General features: G+C 44.0%; 1 protein-coding gene across 4 annotated transcripts in view; it reads right to left on the reverse strand.

Annotated features, from left to right (window-relative positions):
• NIPBL (NIPBL cohesin loading factor) overlaps positions 1–18252 on the reverse strand; it is a 1214062-nt gene that overhangs the window by 377084 nt on the left and 818726 nt on the right. For all 4 annotated transcript variants that reach the window (XM_029578690.1, XM_029578673.1, XM_029578682.1 and 1 more), the window contains 2 exons: positions 4061–4275; positions 3856–3958 (listed from right to left, as the gene is read on the reverse strand). In XM_029578690.1, coding sequence (XP_029434550.1) covers positions 3856–3958; positions 4061–4275 — 318 coding nt within the window. The remainder of the gene's footprint in view (positions 1–3855; positions 3959–4060; positions 4276–18252) is intronic.

Genomic DNA, 18252 nt, shown 5'->3' on the forward strand with positions numbered 1-18252 from the left:
GAAGGCGCTGCAGACCATCTAGGACTGGATTAACGTCCACGTTATCCGAATCTTCCTGGGTAATCTGTACCCCCACTTCTACTAGGACCTGTGGGATGAGAGAACAGAGTTCCTCCTTTTTAAACAGGTGGACTACCCGAGGGTCATCATCCTCTGTGCAGGCTTTGGGAAGGTCCGGGTCGTCCCTGGAGATATCCTGATATGGGGCCTGGTCCCTGTCGGGATCCCCATCCAAATCTGCGCCGAAAGGTGACGCAGCATCGTCCTCTGAGTCATCCAAATCCCGTGGGTTACCTCCCGCACCCATGGGACAGACCTCCAGCGAGGGGTGACCACTTCCAGGCATGTCCAAGGTCAATTTGCATCTTTTTGCGGGTCCCAGCTTAGCCCCCAAGGAGGCTCGGGCACTCAATTGCCGTGTCAAAAAGGCCTCATGCATGAGGAGAATGAATTTGGGTGAAAAACCCTGCACACCCTCAGAGTCAAGATCAGTAGGTCCTGAGACCGGAGCCCCATCTGGGTGGACATGCACAGACTCCTACCCCACAGGAGAAAGTATGGGGGTCTCATCAGGTTCCCGACCAGAAGCTGCTGCCTGATCATCTCCTTCGGCAAGAGGCTCCTTAGAAATCTGCCCTTTAAAACCCGAGGTCAGCCATGCAAGTTCATGCTGCGATCCCTGGGCAGGCCTAGCTTGCTAGGAAGCTCCACCCCCAAAGGGCTGCCAGCGGGACGCGTGATTGCGCCAAAAAGACTGGCATGCAGGAAGGGAGCAATGGGAAGCCCAACCGCTGTGCGAGCAACTAAGCCCTCTGAACAAGTTTCCCCTTGGGAAATAAATAAACCAGCCGCGAAGAGCAGGTCATGCTGAATATGCAAGCTGCCGCGTACCCCACCTGGCCCACACTTCGGGACTGCTCCCCAAGCAGACAATCCAGCTCCCTACCCTCTCCCGGAGACTTCAGAAAGAAAGATCTCTTTTTTTTTTTTTTAAACTTAGAAATTAACCCAGCTCACAGAAATATCAATATAAAAAAACTGGCACTTTCCTGAAGGGAGCAGTAGAACCAGGAGGGATCTTCAGGCGGCCCAGATTGAGCCAGTCCCCTGGCTATCTGGGGTCCTGGAAAGGCAGGCCACAGCCGACAGAGGTATCCAACTCCTCGGTAGCCCAGCTCAACATGAGGGATGGCCCGCCAAACGGAACCTAACACCTTCGGGAGCAGAATTCTTCTACGTCTCCACTCTCAGTCAGGACTGTAGGCATGCACCTCTACCATTTGCTGGAGACAGAGAAATACTGAGGGGACTGCAGGTAGCACTCTCAGATATGTAGCAGTGCCTCAAAGATTTGTTTTCTGCCTCCATCTGCTGGTGAGGATGCATAAACCCACTTGCCTGGACTGATCTGGGTATGTTCAGGAATACACGTTCTTTCAAATTTAGCTATAGTGTTTTTCTGTTTCGCTGTGAGCTGTTCCATCTGGCAGATGTTTAAAAACCACTTCTCTATGTATTCTAATATTTTTATTGATTGTACCTCTAAACATACTGCAGTGTGGGACAGATCTCCCTAGCAAATCATTTTTATCGTTCAAAAGCCTGGAGATATAGTGTCCTTTTCCAATGCACTGCAGGAAGATTCAACACTTTATTTTGCCTTGTGACATGCAGCCATTATTGTGGCCTGTTATCTTCAACAGAGACTGAAATTACCATCACTGTTACATCCTACATAGACCAACAGTAGTGCTTAAATCCTCACCAGAAAAAAAACTATTAACTGTAACCTGTACAGGCTGAAGAGCAAGAATTCACAAAGTGTTTCTGTACCTAGCACTCATGCAAAGTAGCACAATCTTCACAGACTAGTTATGAGAAATTTACTCATCATTTGAACAGATATTTTACCTAAAACTCATTAAGCTTACAGTCTTCTGTGTGTATTTCCTTTCCTTTTAACAATTACAAAAGGTATGTCTAAGTTTAACTTTCTCCTCCTGATTTATCAGATAATGTCAAAACCCAGTGCACCACTGGCTGGCTTTGTAGCTCAGGCAGTAGTGCAGAACACTGCAGCACAGGAGATTAGATTTCAAATCATCCATCCATTGGGGCTGGTCAAGGTGTGGGTGCGCTGTGGAGATGGTTAAGCTTACGCATCAGGAGGGAAGGAAGATGGCTGCCACCACTGTGGAGGCCCCAAATGAATGGTGTGACTGTGCCCCAAGCCTTCAGGCTATTGAGGGGTCGCTGAGCAGCCCAGGCATACTGACTGGGAAGGGGAAATCGATAGAAGCCATTAAGGGAGAACAAGAAAAAAAAAAAAAAAGATTCTGTGCATCACTAATATCCTTCCCAGGATTGACGGTTCATATTATACAGGGTAAATTGTGATATTACTACTAAAGGAATGAACAGAGCAAAAAGATGAATTCCTGGAAGAGTTTGTCGAAAACATTCAACCCTTGGTGGTTGGTAAAGATGAGGAAAATGCTAAAATATTACCAGACAATAAACTGGCAGATTCCTTAAAATCGCAATACTGTAGTACCTAACTGAATTTTTATTTTTTATGATTCTACGGAACATACTTTCAGTTTTAATATATGACATATGCTGCTATTCCCTTAGAATTCTGTCAAAATGTGCATGCATTTAAGAGAAGTGTGAAACAAAATAACGTGATTGTTTTCTTTACATATGGACACTCAAGTGTATAACTGCAACTAACATTCTCTGCGTGTGTACAGAAATATGAGTCAGTACATGAATATGTGTATTTTAAGTATGCAGTGCCCAATATTTGGCAATACAAAGATACTAAGTTATGACCTAGGACAGTGTTTCCCAACCAGTGCTCCATGGCACACGGGTGTGCCTTCAGACCTGATCAGGTGTGCCACAGAAAAGTCACCACTGCCTTATGCTCAGATCCAGGTCAGCACCTGGGCTCTGCTCTCAGCACCTTGCTGCAACAGAGACATCAGCAGTGACTCTTAAATGTATAGAAATAAAAGTTAACAAAAACAAAAAAATATATATATATAAGGTGATATTTTATTGGACTAACAAGAAATATTTAAGTAAGTCCAATAAAAAGGTATCGCCTTGCATATTTTGCTTTTGTTAATCTTTATTTCTGTGCATTCAAGTAGACTAACATGGTAGCCAAACTACTTTATCTTATATGTGAAGGAGTTACTTTTTGAGAACAGGTGTAATCATGCACACCTCTTCTTCCTAACAAGAGCATTAATTCTGGAGTGTGGTAATTAATGTGCAGTATGCAAGGAACACATAGCTGGGTCATGGTTTGTGTGGCTCACACTTTGCACACAGCACCTCCTCTTCTCCCCTTTTTTGAGCCTCTTTCTTCCAGCTTCTGTCTTATTCTCAGCTGAGTGAGATGGCGAGAGCATGCAATGAGCACTGGGTGTGACTCACTCAGTGTTGGGCAGCAATGAAAGAGCTCTGGCAGCCACATGCAGCAGCCAAGGTAACTAAACCAAGCCAGCTGTCCTTACCACATTGACTTCCCCCTTTTTTTGTACTTATATATATAGAGGGAGCTGGTCCAGAGTGATATGTTCATGTGCACCTCCAGCTCCTCTCTCCTTTTGTTTTAAAATTTGGAAGAAGCTGGTGGGGATTTCAGTGCTTCCTTAGCTCATTTTTTGGTCATACAATTCCTCTCTACATTTGCAGTGTCTGTTCTGTGGAGGTTGGTGTGTCACACATTTTTGTTAATGTAGGTGTATCTTGGGCTTAAAAAGGTTGGGAAACACTGAGTTAGAACTAGGGAACAAACTGCAAATTACTGTACTGTGTATTAACAAACCTGTCAAAATTTACCTGTGTCAAATATATATCGAAGCTCTGGGCAAATGGCCTCATAGAGGCCAAGTATCGAACAATCAAACAGCCATCTTCATAGTCCACAGTATCAGAGTTCATTCTGCAACAAATGTATTAGATGTTATTACATTTATTTTTAATAAAAGAAAGTGGAAAGAAATCTACAACACACAGATAATACAAATCAAACACCTTGACTTACTTTAACGTGCTAAACTGAGATGGTGCTGTTTTAACGATGCTGCGGAGGAATTTCTTGCGGCTTTCTGCACGCTGCATGATTTCACCTGTTGTTTCCATCTCCCTTGCATGATGGGTTCCCTCTGATGAATCATCTTCCTTCTGAGTTTTCATTGCTTTCTCTGTTTCCATAGTTGTGTCACGAAACCACTGGGCTATATAGAACTTTCGAGAAAACTGAACCAGGAAGGAAGAAAAAAATAAAAGCAAACTCACAGCTAAATCCTCTTGGGTAGTCTAAATTATATCAGCTTTTGAAAACAATGAACATGTAGACATGATAAAAACAAATATAACCTTTGAAAAATAAAAGATTAATATACAATGGATTTACTTTTTTTTTTTTTTTACATTTGAAAGAAGTTTTACTTTCAGTGCATTTTTATGAAACCAGTGATCCAGGATATGGCCTTTGATGCTTAGTTCTCAATAGCAAAATCTATGAAAAGGAGAATCTCTTAAAGGAGAACTAACTAATCCAAAGGAGTATTTACATCTGGCCAATCAGAAAGAACAAGTGGGATGCCAACAGGTGTATAATGTAAAAATACAGTCTTAAGCAGCCTTTGCATGCGAAAGTAACCTTAAGAAAAGCAGAGTTGCTTACCTGTAACAGGTGTTCTCACAGGACAGCAGGATGTTAGTCCTCACATATGGGTGACAGCATCAGGATGGAGCCCAATCACGGAACACTTTTGTCAAATGTTCTACAACTTTGACTGGCACCTAATGGGCATGCCCAGCAATGCACTGACCCTGCATCCAGCAGGGTTCCCCCTTCAGTCTCGTATTATAGTAAAAAAGTATGTGCGAAAAATAAAAATAAAACGTAAACGAACCCAACTCCGCGGGGTGGCGGGCGGGTTTCGTGAGGACTAACATCCTGCTGTCCTGTGAGAACACCTGTTACAGGTAAGCAACTCTGCTTTCTCACAGGACAAGTAGGATGTTAGTCCTCACATATGGGTGAGTACTGAGCTGAGGATGCCCGAGCAAAGCACCAAATGCATCCAAAGACGTGCAACAGGCACAACAACAGGAGTGAAAATTTGGTTAGTAGGGCATCCTGAACCCTGGACGAGTCGGTGGAAGGATGTTGGGAAGTTAAACTGAAAACAAGTTGCGTAGAATGGACTGGCCAAAGATGGAATCCTCTGTGCCAGCCTTATCTAAGCAATAATGGGCTGCGAAAGTTTGGAGAGAACTCCAGGTAGCAGCCTTACAAATATCAGCAAGCGACACCGACCGGAGGGGCGCTACTGATGTCACCATGGCCCTGACCAAGTGTGCTTTTACACGGTCTTGTAGCGGAATGCCTGCTTGCGGGTAGCAAAAAGAAATGCATTTCACCAACCAGGAGGAGAGGATCTGCTTTCCCATAGGATTTCCCAATTTGATGGTATCAAAAGAAACAAACAATTGAGTAGGTTTCCTGTGGGCCAATGTGCAGTCTAGATAGAAAGCCAGAGCACGTTTGCAGTCCAAAGAATGCAAAGCCTGTTCTCCTGGGTTCGAATGGGGTCTGGGAAAAAAAGGTACGTAGGATAATAGATTGGTTAATATGAAATTCCGACACTACCTTCGGCAAAAATTTAGGGTGAGTATGGAGCACTACCCTGTCATGCAATTCACTAACTCTGTGAGCGGATGTGATCACAAGAAGAAAAGCTACCTTCCAGGTGAGATAGCGGAGATCACAGGAGGTTTCATGAGCCATCCCAAAACCACATTAAGGTCCCAGGCAGGGGCAGGAGGGCACAGTGGAGGTTTTAAATGGAGTAAGCCTCTCATGAAACGTGATACTAAGAGTTGAGTCGAAATGGAGACATCTCCTATACCCTTATGGTACACAGACACTGCACTAACATGCACTCTGATAGAGGAAGTTTTTAGGCCTAACTCTGACAGGTGCCAGAGATAGTCTAGGAACTTCACAGTGGAACAAGTGAAGGGGCCTATGGACATGGACGTACACTAGACCGTAAACCCTCTTCCATTTAGAGCGATAAGATCTTCTCATTGAAGGCTTTCGTGAAGCCACCAGGACTCAGGATACAGACTCTGAAAGGTTAAGAGGTTGGAGTATTAACCTTTCAACATCCAGGCCGTCAGAGATAGAGCCTGGAGGTTGGGGTGACGCAGGCATCCTTCGTTCTGAGTTATTAGAAGGGGATCATTCCCCAGAGGAATGTGCTGGCGTACTGATAGGTCCTGGAGGATTGGAAACCACACCTGGCACGGCCAGTGGGGAGCTATCAGGAACATTAATCCCTTGTCCTGCTGGAGCCTCACGAGAGTCTTTGAAATGAGAGGAAGTGGAGGGTACACATAAAGGAGACCGTTGGCCCAGGAGAGGGTGAAGGCATCTCTTGGTTGTGAGTGGTGACAGCGAATGAGAGAGCAGAAGTTGTCTACTTTGTGGTTGTGGACTGACACAAAAAGGTCTATACGAGGGTAACCTCAGCGTTGGAATATCGTGTCCGCTATCGAGGGGTTGAGACACCACTCGTGCGGATGGAAAGCACGACTCAGCCTGTCCGCCAAAAGATTGTCCACTCCCAGCAAGTAGGTTGCTTTGAGGTACATTGAGCGGGAAAGGGCCCATGCCCATATTTGTGCAGCTTCCTGACACAGGAGGTAGGAGCCCATTCCCTCTTGTTTGTTGATGTACCACATCGCAACCTGATTGTCGACTTGAATCAGGATGGCTTTGTTTGATAGGCAATCCTGAAAGGCCTTGAGGGCATATCTGATTGCCCATAGCTCCAGGAAATTTATTTGGTGTTTGGCTTCCTTTGGAGACCAGGTTCCCTGACTCTGCAGGTCGCCTACATGTGCACCCCACCCGAGGTTGGATGCGTCTGTTGTTAAGGTAATTTGAGGTTTTGGAGCCTGAAATGGAAGGCTTTGAATGAGATATGGAGTGGTGTATCCACCAGGCTAGTGGCAGACTAAGCTGTTTCGTAACCTGGATAATGCTGGACATTGGCTGACAAGCTCGAATCCACTGGTATTTTAAGGTCCACTGTATCACTCTCAAGGCTAGGCAAGCCATTGGAGTGACATGCACAGAGGACGCCATATGACCCAGCAGTATGAGGAAATGACGAGCAGTTGAAGATACGTGAATCTGTAGGTGATGCGCCAGAGATGCTATGGTGAAAGCACGATCCTGGGGGAGGAAGGCTTTTGCCTGTATAGTGTTTAGGTCAGCCCCTATAAAGGATAGGGTTTGGGATGGGATTTGGGATAGTTGATTAGAAACCCTAAGGAGATCAGGGTGTGGATAGTGAGACGCAGGGAGGCTAGTGCGCCCTGCTGAGTCGGAGCCCTTATCAACCAATTGTCGAGATAAGGGTAGACATGCACACCCTGATTCCTAAGGAAGGCTGCGACCACCACCAGGCACTTGGTGAATACTTGTGGAGCGGACGCTGGGCCGAAAGGTAGTACACGGCACTGGAAATGATGAGGGCCAACCAGAAATCACAGGTACTTGCGATGAGATGAGCAATTGAGATGTGTGTGTAAGCACCTTGGAGATCTGGAGAGCATAGCCAATCTCCTCTTTGTAGAAGAAGAAGTAGAGAGTCCAAGGTTACCATTTTGAATTTTTCTCTCTGCAAAAATTTGTTTAGGGTGCGGAGGTCCAGTATCGGCGTACGCCATCTGACTTTTTTGGTATTAGAAAATACCGGGAATAAAACCCTTGCCCCTGCTGGGAGAGGGGCACTGGTTCTATTGCTCAGGATTTGAGGAGGGATGAGACCTTCTGTTCGAGCAAGGGAGAGTGGTCGGACGTCCCCCACGACAGCTGAGGTGGAGAGTCCGATGGAACAGTCAGGAAATTTAGGTGGTAACGAGTAACTACTGCATGTACCCAGTGGTCTGTGATAACTGTATGCCAAATGCTGTTGAAGTGGCAGAGCCGACCGCCATGGATGGAAGAGGAGGTTGGCTTACACTCTCTAGGAAGCAGTCAAAACCCTGATGCTGGTCCAGGCTGAGAAGCTGGCTGAGACTTTTGAGGCCTAGTCTGCCTGGATTGACCTTTTTGGTAAGGTCTAGAAGGGCGTCCTCTAGAAGACGGAGGATAAAATTTCCTTGGTTTGTAGGCTGGCCGCTTAGAGTCCCGCCTGAAAATTCTCTTAGGAGGGGAAGGAAACTCAGACGGCACAGAAGAAAGCTGGCGCAGCGTTTCATGGTGGTCCTTCAACTGCGCCACTGTCTCTCGCATCTTTTCACCGAAGAGATTATCACCCACACAGGGTAGGATCTGCTAACCTGTCTTGGACTTCTGGTCTTAAGTCCAAGCATTTGAGCCAGGCCCATCTTCTTGCACTAATCCCTGCTGCAGACACTCTAGAGGCCGTGTCAAAGATATCATACGCAGCGCGGACCTCGTGCTTTCCGGCATCCAGACCTTTTTGAGCCAGAGTATGAAGTTGAGCCTGGAGTTGCTCTGGTAAAGAATCAGAGAAATCCTGGATGCTCTTAAAAAGGATCTCTCTGTTATACTGGGTCATGTATAACCGGTAAGAGGCAATGCGAGATATGAGCATTGAGCCATGGAAGACACATCTGCCAAAAGCATCCAGGAATTTTTGTTCCTTCCATGGAGGTATGGAGGAATGAGGTTTTGAATGTCATGTCTTCTTTTGGGCTGATTCAACCTCAACAGAGTGATGATCCAACTGTGACTTTTGGAAGCCAGAAGCTGACTGCACAAGATAGGTGGCATCTGTCTTGCGGTTGACAGGTGGAACCGAACATGGGTGTTCCCAATTTCTCTTCAGGAGATCAAGCAGGATTTCATGAATAGGAATAGACATGATTTCCTTAGGAGCATCTAGAAATTGGAGTACTTCCAACATCTTGTGCCTAGAGTCCTCTTTTGTCTGAAGTTGAAAAGGAATGGTTTCAGACATTTCCTTGATGAAATTAATGAAAGAGATTTTCTGGTGGAGAACATCATCTTTCATCTGGGGGAGAGGGCTCTGATGGTAGATCATCTGTATCTTGGGACGAATCATCGGTCCAAGGATCATAGGGCTGATCTCCAGCACCTTGTGGGTCTCCAGCAGGGAGAAATGTGCTAATCCTGAAGGACCAGGCCTAGGCATTGATGGCATCGGAGGTGGCACCAAAGGCATCGATGGAGGCACCATAGGCATCAATGGAGGAACAGACAGCACTGATGGAGGCACTGAAGGGGTCGGTGACATCGATGGACATGTCGGTGGTAAAATCCCAGACATTGGAATGGGTATTGGTGTTTCCTCATCCTCCGATGATAATGGAATCGGTGTGGAAGGCAACGGTCCCATGGTGCTCTCGGTTCCATCGGTGGTAGGGCATCGATCAACGCATCCAGTCTACCCAGTAGCGGCGTGAGCGCTATGGGAATCGGATCGGTGACCGGTTCGGGAACTGGTACCGGCGTCGATGGAGGTTGGAAGCCCTGAAGTGCTTTACCGATGGCCTCTTGGATCATCCGATCCAATTCCTCGCAGAAGCCTGGGGTGTGGAACCGAGGCTCCGGAGTAGGAGGCAGCAATGGCGTAGCCGGAGGGTCCACCGGTGAAGGTGGAATCGCGGGTCCCGGCACCACTGAAGGTGGGGGAACGCCTCGATGACCCGGTCACAGAAGAGAATGGGGCCTTTTCTGGACGGGCTTCTTTGTCGGTGGCTCTGTCGATGCCAAGGGCTTGCCTGAATCGGTGGACCGAGCCTTGCAATGACGGTGTCGAAGTTTTTGACGATGATCTCTTCGGTCCTTTTCTTGAGGCGGCAAGGAGGGAATAGACACCTTTGGAATTGTCGACGCCAGTCGGGCAGCAGTGGTGTCCCGGTGCTGGCGAGAGGTCGATGGTGCCGGCTCGGACGAAGTCGAGGCTATTGATGGAGTCGGGGTTTCTGACTGAAAGAGAAACTGCATTTTGTCTAAATGAGCCTTACGGCCCTTCAGTGTCATTTGGGCACATTTGGTGTAAGTTAGGACATTGTGGTCGGACCCCAAACACATAACACAGACCCCGTAAGGGTCAGTGATAGACATTGTTAGAGTGCAGTTGGGGCACTGGCGAAAACCCGATGCCATGACTCCGTCCAAAATGTAGACATGGTGCGGTCAATGGCCAGTGGGCCCCGAAGGGATAACTCGACAGGAATCGACCGCAACAAGGTGAAAACCTTACCTTTTGACCGCGGAGTATGGATATCGATAGGGGGACCCCTATGGGGTAGAATTTTTTTTGAAATTTTTGAAAGAAGTTCAGTGAGGAAAATTTCTGTCAGGAATCTCAAGAGCTCCTTAACCCGTGTGGCTACTGCTGCGCGGAAAAAAGAAGACTGAAGGGGGACCCCTGCTGGATGCAGGGTCAGTGCATTGCTAGGCATGCCCAGTAGGTGCCAGTCAAAGTTCTAGAAACTTTGACAAAAGTGTTCCGTGATTGGGCACCATCCTGATGATGTCACCCATATGTGAGGACTACCATCCTGCTTGTCCTGTGAGAAAAGTAATTTCTGCAATAACAAGAGTGGCTGGTATGTGTCCGGAACTATGTTTCCTTCCCCACAGTACCTTAACCCCTTATGAACATATCAGAAACATGTACTAAGCAAGCTGCTTCCAGATAAGGCCAAGACACTGGGCACACAAGAAATCTCAAAGAATGTACAGTGCTCATTTTATCATTATACATATGAAGGAGAGCACTTCAACCTACCTGACTTTCAGATTAGCTAGGATGAACTGCTACTTAAACAAATTTGGTCACAAAGAAGGCTGTTCAAATTATATTCAAACACACAGAATAAAAACATCTGGGGAACAGAAATAGGAGAAAAAGAGGCAAGAGGTGGCTTAGAATATCAGGGTAAATCACAGATCAAATGTTAAACCAATCCTCCTATGATAAAGTACATTAAAGATCATAAAACCCATGTTTAAAGAAACAATGTATTCTATTTAAAAAAAAAGTTCTAACCCCCACAAACCTTAGGAATTCAACTTTAGCCATCATTTAATAAGGATCACCATAAATAAGAACCACACTTTTAGCAATAGTTCTAAATTCTAATCATGGGTCCAAAACTTGACAAACTGACACTGGTTAGAAACTAGACATCAGTTTTTGGATTTACAACTGTTTTTCTTGGACAGATCAGTCCATCTTGGAGAAATGGGATCTATCTAGCACATCTCAATTTACATTAATTTTGGATATTTACATTGGGCAAAGTGTAACCAGCAGGATTGAATGATGTAGAGTGGTATTCAGTGATTTAGTGGCCCAAAGATTTTGTTCTTTTATGTTGGACAAATAGTTCCTCTAACAGAAAACACTGATTCCATCAGTTGATCCACCAAGAGCTATACAGAATTCTGCATTACTACCACTAGGTGATTTTGGACCTGGCTTCCATGTTAAACAGAGCACTTTGCAGCTAGTAATTCTGAGAGCCTGGGGGCAAAGTGGACACCACCAGCCTTGAACACTGTACTAGAGAACATAACATAAGAAGCTGCCATACTGGGTCGGACTGAGGGTCCATCAAGCCCAGCATCCTGTTTCCAACAGTGGCCAATCCAGGTTACAAGCAATGCTCCCTCCAAGGAGTGACTAGGTTTTAGTACTTTTTTTTTTGTGTGTGAGCAACAATTTTTTTAAACCAACAATTTTAAGAGCTAGTATTAGTGCTGCATTTCTGTATATAGCACAAAGAAAAATTTACATGATCGACCATGTAAATCCTGTGAGCGATGCTCCGAAATGTACAAGCAATCGCTCATGCGCTCAGCTTAGAGGGACATTGGTTACAACTACCTGGCAAGCACCCAAACATTAAATATGCATCACCTTGCACTTGCCACATTAAATTTAATCTGCCATTTTCCAATGCAGCTATTCCCCTGATGCAGATATACTGAAACATGGATTTATGGTAGGAAATGACTCATTGAAGCTACTACAAAGTTACTACTAAATTGTTTGTGATTTTTTTTTCGTATATGTCTGATAAACTTATCTAAATATTGAAGATCATAGAGTTTTGGACCAATGATTAGAATATAGAACTTACACTATTGATAAAAGTAGGGTGCTTATTTATGTTCCTTATTACATGGTTGGTACAGTTGAATTCCTATGGTCTGTGGCGGTCAGAACTTTTGTTATTTATTTAATAAAGTCGATTGTTTTTGTTCTCCCTTTTTTGGACATTGTTTGGTAAGGAAGCAATATAGCATTATAGAGAATGCTCACAAGGTAACATGCTCAGAAGATAAATGTGTTGGGATCACATTTCTCCACTTCTGGAAGCAGTATAGTTACATATGAATAGGGACCTTCGTTTTCATTTATTTTATTTTTCATTTTATCTATTTTCTCCATGAATTTATCAATGTTTATTATAACAAAGAAAAACAAAATGATATTTTTTCCACTGAAGTTTTCCTATTTTTGTTCATTATAATAAAAACTGATAAATTCCTGGGAAAAACAAATAAAGACTGAAAACGAAGGCCCCTACATATGAAGAAGGAACCATGAAGTCTTGCTAGTTTACCTACAATACTGTCTTTGCATAATTTTCATGTAGATTCAATAGACATATTCATAACTTGCTAATAATTTAGGTTTTCTAAATGGCTTTCTAGAATCTGTAATACAGAACAGAGAATTCAACTCTCTGGAGAAGTGCCCTAGTTATTAGAGCAGCAGTCTGAGAACTAGGGATGCAGGCGTCAAATCCTGCTTCTCCTACTGATGCTCCTTGTGACTTATACCTTGTAAGTCCTCTGCATTGGGAATCTACCTACTATGCCTTACTTGTAACTCACCTTAAGCATGGATTTGGAAATGTGACTAACAAATTCTAAAATTTTAACCAGGAAGATATGCTGTATGCATATCACAGCATCACAGATATATGCACATCAAAGTCAGATTATTTTGTATCTAACCCTAGAATTCCAACTTAAAAGCTAAGTGACCATCATATCCTGCTGACAGTTATGACAGCCTATATTCTCTTTACTAGATTTGGAAGGATGACTACATGTGGTTAAATTGCTGAAGTAAAACAGATATTTTTAAATAAGGCACATATAATGGAATGCTTATAGTGACCAGAGGCCATATATGTAAAGCACTACATTCACTTTTTAAAATTATGAGTATGCTTCAATATTTGTAAACACCAAAAACTATAGGAAATGCATACAATGCTACAGACTCTTAAAACGTCAAGGGAATGCAACAAGCAAACAATTTTTCTAGTGAAGACAGTGGAAAATTGCACAACTATTCACAAATTGTCATTAATATCGACAGCATACTGTGGCTTTCCTATAGTTTAAAAGGGCTGACACTGTACATCACACAGTGAAGACAGCTCCAACCAACCCACTCCTGACAACTACGTAATAGTATAAGATCAGTATGCTTAAAATAATATGAATGCTGATGCACTGAGCAACAGGTGTACTAGTTTCAGTTGGAAATATTAATGGCAATTTTATATGAGTACCTTTATTGCTAATTCTATTTCAAGCAGGTCTAATTATTCTTGTAACTGAGAATTAAGAACTGTATAGACAAACTGAATACATGAGTATCTGATATTCCAAATAAATAACAAAAAATAAGACTACTGGTTTTTTTTCTTTCCAGTGGTCGCTCCAGACACTACACAGATTTAGGTCTAACATCTGATCATCATTCCCAAAAGGCTGGGATGGAATGTATTAGTTTGAGGTGATAGCAGATGTGAAGATTATCTAGATGTATGGGATAGGAATCAGATAGGCCCCAAGTACAAATATAGACAAATACAAGTACAAAGACAAATACAGAACAATCCTGCACAGATACGCAACAGACTTTGACAAAGCGAAGCGAGATTTCTACCAAGAAAAATCCACGACTACCAATTTAACCCCAGGACTCTTTTCTCCTATGTCACAGACCTGACTAACCCAAATCAGAATGCAACATCATATGACATCTCCACCATCAACTGTGAAAACCTAGCACATTTCTTCAAGGATAAAGTCGCCAACATCATTGGCAAGATCCCCCCAGTCAACACGGAGCTACCAAGCTCACTCTCCTCACACAACATCACATGGTCACATTTTGAACCCGCAGCATCCACTGAAATTGAATCCATCATCCAAAAGATGAACCCCCGCCACCCACCCTCTGGACCCCATCCCCATCAAACTCCTAAAACTCATCCTCAATCTCATCGCCAGATCCATTGCTGATATAATCAACCTATCCCTCGAGCAAGGCATATTCCCCGACTAACTCTAAAACGCCGTAGTCAAACCCATCCTTAAGAAACCCCACCTCGACAAATCTGATCCAGCCAACTACAGACCCATCTCCAATCTCCCCTTCATAGCCAAGATCCTTGAAAAAACAGTCAACAACCAACTCTCAGACTACCTAGAAGACTACATCATCCTACTTTCAGCACAACATGGCTTCAGGAAACCATTCAGCACAGAAACACTCCTCCTCACCAAAACCATCCTTCGAGGACTCAATCATGGCAATCCTACCAATTGATACTCCTGGATAGCAACTTTGCCTTCGACACCATCAACCACAAAACACTACTAAACAGATTCATAGAAATCGGACTAGGCGACACCACCATTAAATGGTTCAAATCATACCTCACAGACAGATCTTTCAAAATAAAAATAAACACAACAGAATCCCCCCAAATACCACTGCCTCACGGCGTCCCTCAAGGCTCATCCCTCTCATCCACATTATTCAACCTATACCTCCTCCCCCTCCGCAAATTCCTCTCAGAATCGAACTTCACGTACTACGTCTACACAGATGACCTACAAATCTTACTCCCCCTAAACAAAACCATTGAAAACACACTAAAAACCTGGGACCAACTCCTGCCTAAAATAACCAAGCTACTCTCACAACTATCCCTCTCCCTCTACCAAAACAAGACCGAAATCATATACATAGCAAACTACCACTCCACACTCCCCCCCATTGACCCCACACCTAACTGCACGAGGACCCAGCTCAAGCACACCGTAAAAAACCTTGGAATAACAATCGACAACGAACTAAACCTCAAACAACACGTCTCCACAATGATCAAAGACGGATTCTTCAAACTGCAAACCCTGAAAAAGCTCAAACTGCTCCTCCATGCCCAAGACTATCGAACTGCCCTCCAAACGATTCTCTTCTCCAAACTCGACTACTGCAACTCTCTCCTCCTTGGCCTCCCTGCCTCTACCCTCAAACCTCTACAAGTACTACAAAACGCTGCCGCTAGATCCATCACAAACAGAAAATGCGACCACATTACCCCCATCCTCAAAGACCTTCACTGGTTACCCATCAACTACAGAATCCAATACAAAACCCTTACCCTCATCCACAAAAACATGATCAACAACGAGATGGACTGGCTAACCACTGCCCTCCGCCCCCACACCTCACAAAGAAGCCTCCGATCCACCGAATCCGGAATCCTCGCCATCCCCCCTCCCAAAGCAGCATACCTCTCCTCAGTCAGAAAATGCGCCATATCAGTAGCCGGCCCCACACTATGGAACTCCCTCCCTCCTCAGCTCAGAATAGAACCCTCGACACAAACCTTTAAAAAACACCTCAAAACATGGTTTTTCCTGAAAGCCTTCCCAACAGAGACCTAGCCCACCCCCACATAACCAAGAACACACTCCTCTGCCCTAGACAATCCTGTAAGTGAAAGCATCCCCCCTTCCCCAAAGCCCCCCTTGCCCCTTTACCCCCCTCGCCCCTTTCTTCTTCACCCCCCTCCCCTCCTTTCCCATAGCTACCCACACCTCTCTGACAAAACAGCCCCTTGTAAACCCCTCCTAACCTGGAATTGCAACCCGTTCCTAATGTATATTCCCATGATGCAAGCCCACAATTCCTTTGCACATGTATTATATGTATTTATTTATTTAAACACTTTTTTGTACCGGAGATCATGTACAAATACATATCGCTTCGGTTTACAGAGAACCAACAATTGGAAATTACAGCAAACAATATGAACAAAATTGAACAAATATAAAACCAGAATGGAACTGAACATGGATTACATGTGGGGATTAAGGGGAATTGCAAAAAGGTAAACATGAGAATCAAAACATGGATTACATGATAAGGAGGAGTAAGGGGAACTACGAGCAGTTAAAACGCAACCGAACCAAAGTACTATAATGTAGGGTCAAGTAAAAGATCAGGTAAAAAGGACTTTAAGTAAATGCTCTTGTGAAAAGCCAGGTCTTCAGTTTTTTTTTGAACGTCCGCAGGCAGGGTTCAGTGCGGAGTTCTGAGGGGAGATTGTTCCATTGTATGGGTCCAGCAATTGAGAAGGCTCGTTTCTTGAGAGCTGACTTAGCGGGGGGAACATGAAGGGTGCCTAGATATGTTGTTCTGATTGGTCTGGAGGCTGAGTGATGTTGAAGAGGGTAGGATAGTTCGAGCGAGGTTAGGGAGTGAATAGTTTTGTGGATCATGGTTAGCACTTTATACTGAATTCTGAATTTAATAGGTAGCCAATGTAAGTACATAAGAATGGGGGTGATGTGTTCTCCTCTTCTGGTATTGGTTAAGATTCTTGCTGCAGAATTCTGTAGCATTTGAAGTGGTTTGGTGGTGATAGCTGGAAGACCGATTAGAAGAGAATTGCAGTAATCTATTTTTGAGAATAAGATGGCTTGGAGAACTGTTCGGAAGTCCTGCAGGTGGAGGAGGGGTTTCAGATTTTTTAAAATAAGTAATTTATGGAAGCATTCTTTTGTTGTGTTGTTGACGAATCTTTTTAAATTCAGCCTATTATCTATAGTTACTCCCAAGTCTCTTACATTTGTGGTAGTGGACATTTGGAGTGTAGGGAGGTTGTGGAGCACCTGAGTATATTTGTTGTCCTCTTGATCGATGAGTAGTAGTTCCGTTTTTGACGTGTTTAGTACTAAATTGAGGTTGGTAAGGAGGACGGTTATAGACTGTAGGCAACTGTTTCAAAAAGTGAGCGCTTTAGCGATTGATTCTTTTACTGGTATCAGGATCTGGACATCATCTGCGTAAATGTAATGAATAACCTTTAGATTTGTGAGAAGCTGACAAAGAGGAAGGAGGTATATGTTGAATAATGTGGGGGAGAGCGAAGATCCTTGGGGGACTCCGAATGTGGCTTTGACGGGGTGCGAGTCTTTGTTGCTAATTCTGACCTTGAATTTCCTGTTATTGAGGAATGACTTGAACCACTCCATGGCTGTTCCTGATATATCAATGTCTGAAAGGCGGTTGATGAGGATGGAGTGCTTCACCGTGTCGAAAGCTGCAGATATATCAAGTAGTGCTAGCAGGTACGGGGTCTTTTTATCAAGGCCTGTGAGGATTTTGTCCGTTAGAGAGATTAGTAGAGATTCCGTGTTGAGAGATTTGCGGAATCCGAATTGGGCAGGAGCGAGAATCTTATGTTCCTCTAGGTAATCCGATAGTTGTTTGTTCACTATTTTTTCCATGAGTCTGGCGACAAAAGGGAGATTAGCAATGGGGCGATAGTTAGCTGGGTCCGTTGGGTTCAAGTTTGGTTTCTTGAGTAGAGGTTTAAGAGTGGCGAGCTTCAGGACATCAGGGACTGATCCTTGTGTTAGAGAGCAGTTGATAATCTTCGCCAGAGGCTTGGAGATGGTTTCAAGGACGGTGAGCAGTAATTTTGAGGGAATGGAGTCAGTCGGGTGTGAGGAGGGCTTCATCTTTTTAAGAATAGATTCAATTTCAAGGGAGGTGGTAGGTTCGAAGGCTTTTAAGTTTGCTTTCTGGTTTAAGTGGGAGACTGAGGGTGATGTTGGTCCTGTGATTGAGGAAGTCAATGGGGCTACTATGTACTATAACTATGTACTATAATTAGTTCTTGTTAACCACTCCTCTAAGTTAAAATATAAAAAATAAGCAGCCCATGTATTATATTAAGCGGCAATTGTTTTTATAATTAGTTACTTGCTATCTGTTCTAAGTTATACCGTAAAAATAAGCAGCCCATGTCTTATTTACTGTTCAGTTGTATGTGAATCAATGTGATATCTTGATTAAATGTTGGTATACAAAACCAATTAAATTA

Source organism: Rhinatrema bivittatum, chromosome 1, assembly GCF_901001135.1.
Source record: "Rhinatrema bivittatum chromosome 1, aRhiBiv1.1, whole genome shotgun sequence".
NCBI classification, from domain to species: domain Eukaryota; kingdom Metazoa; phylum Chordata; class Amphibia; order Gymnophiona; family Rhinatrematidae; genus Rhinatrema; species Rhinatrema bivittatum.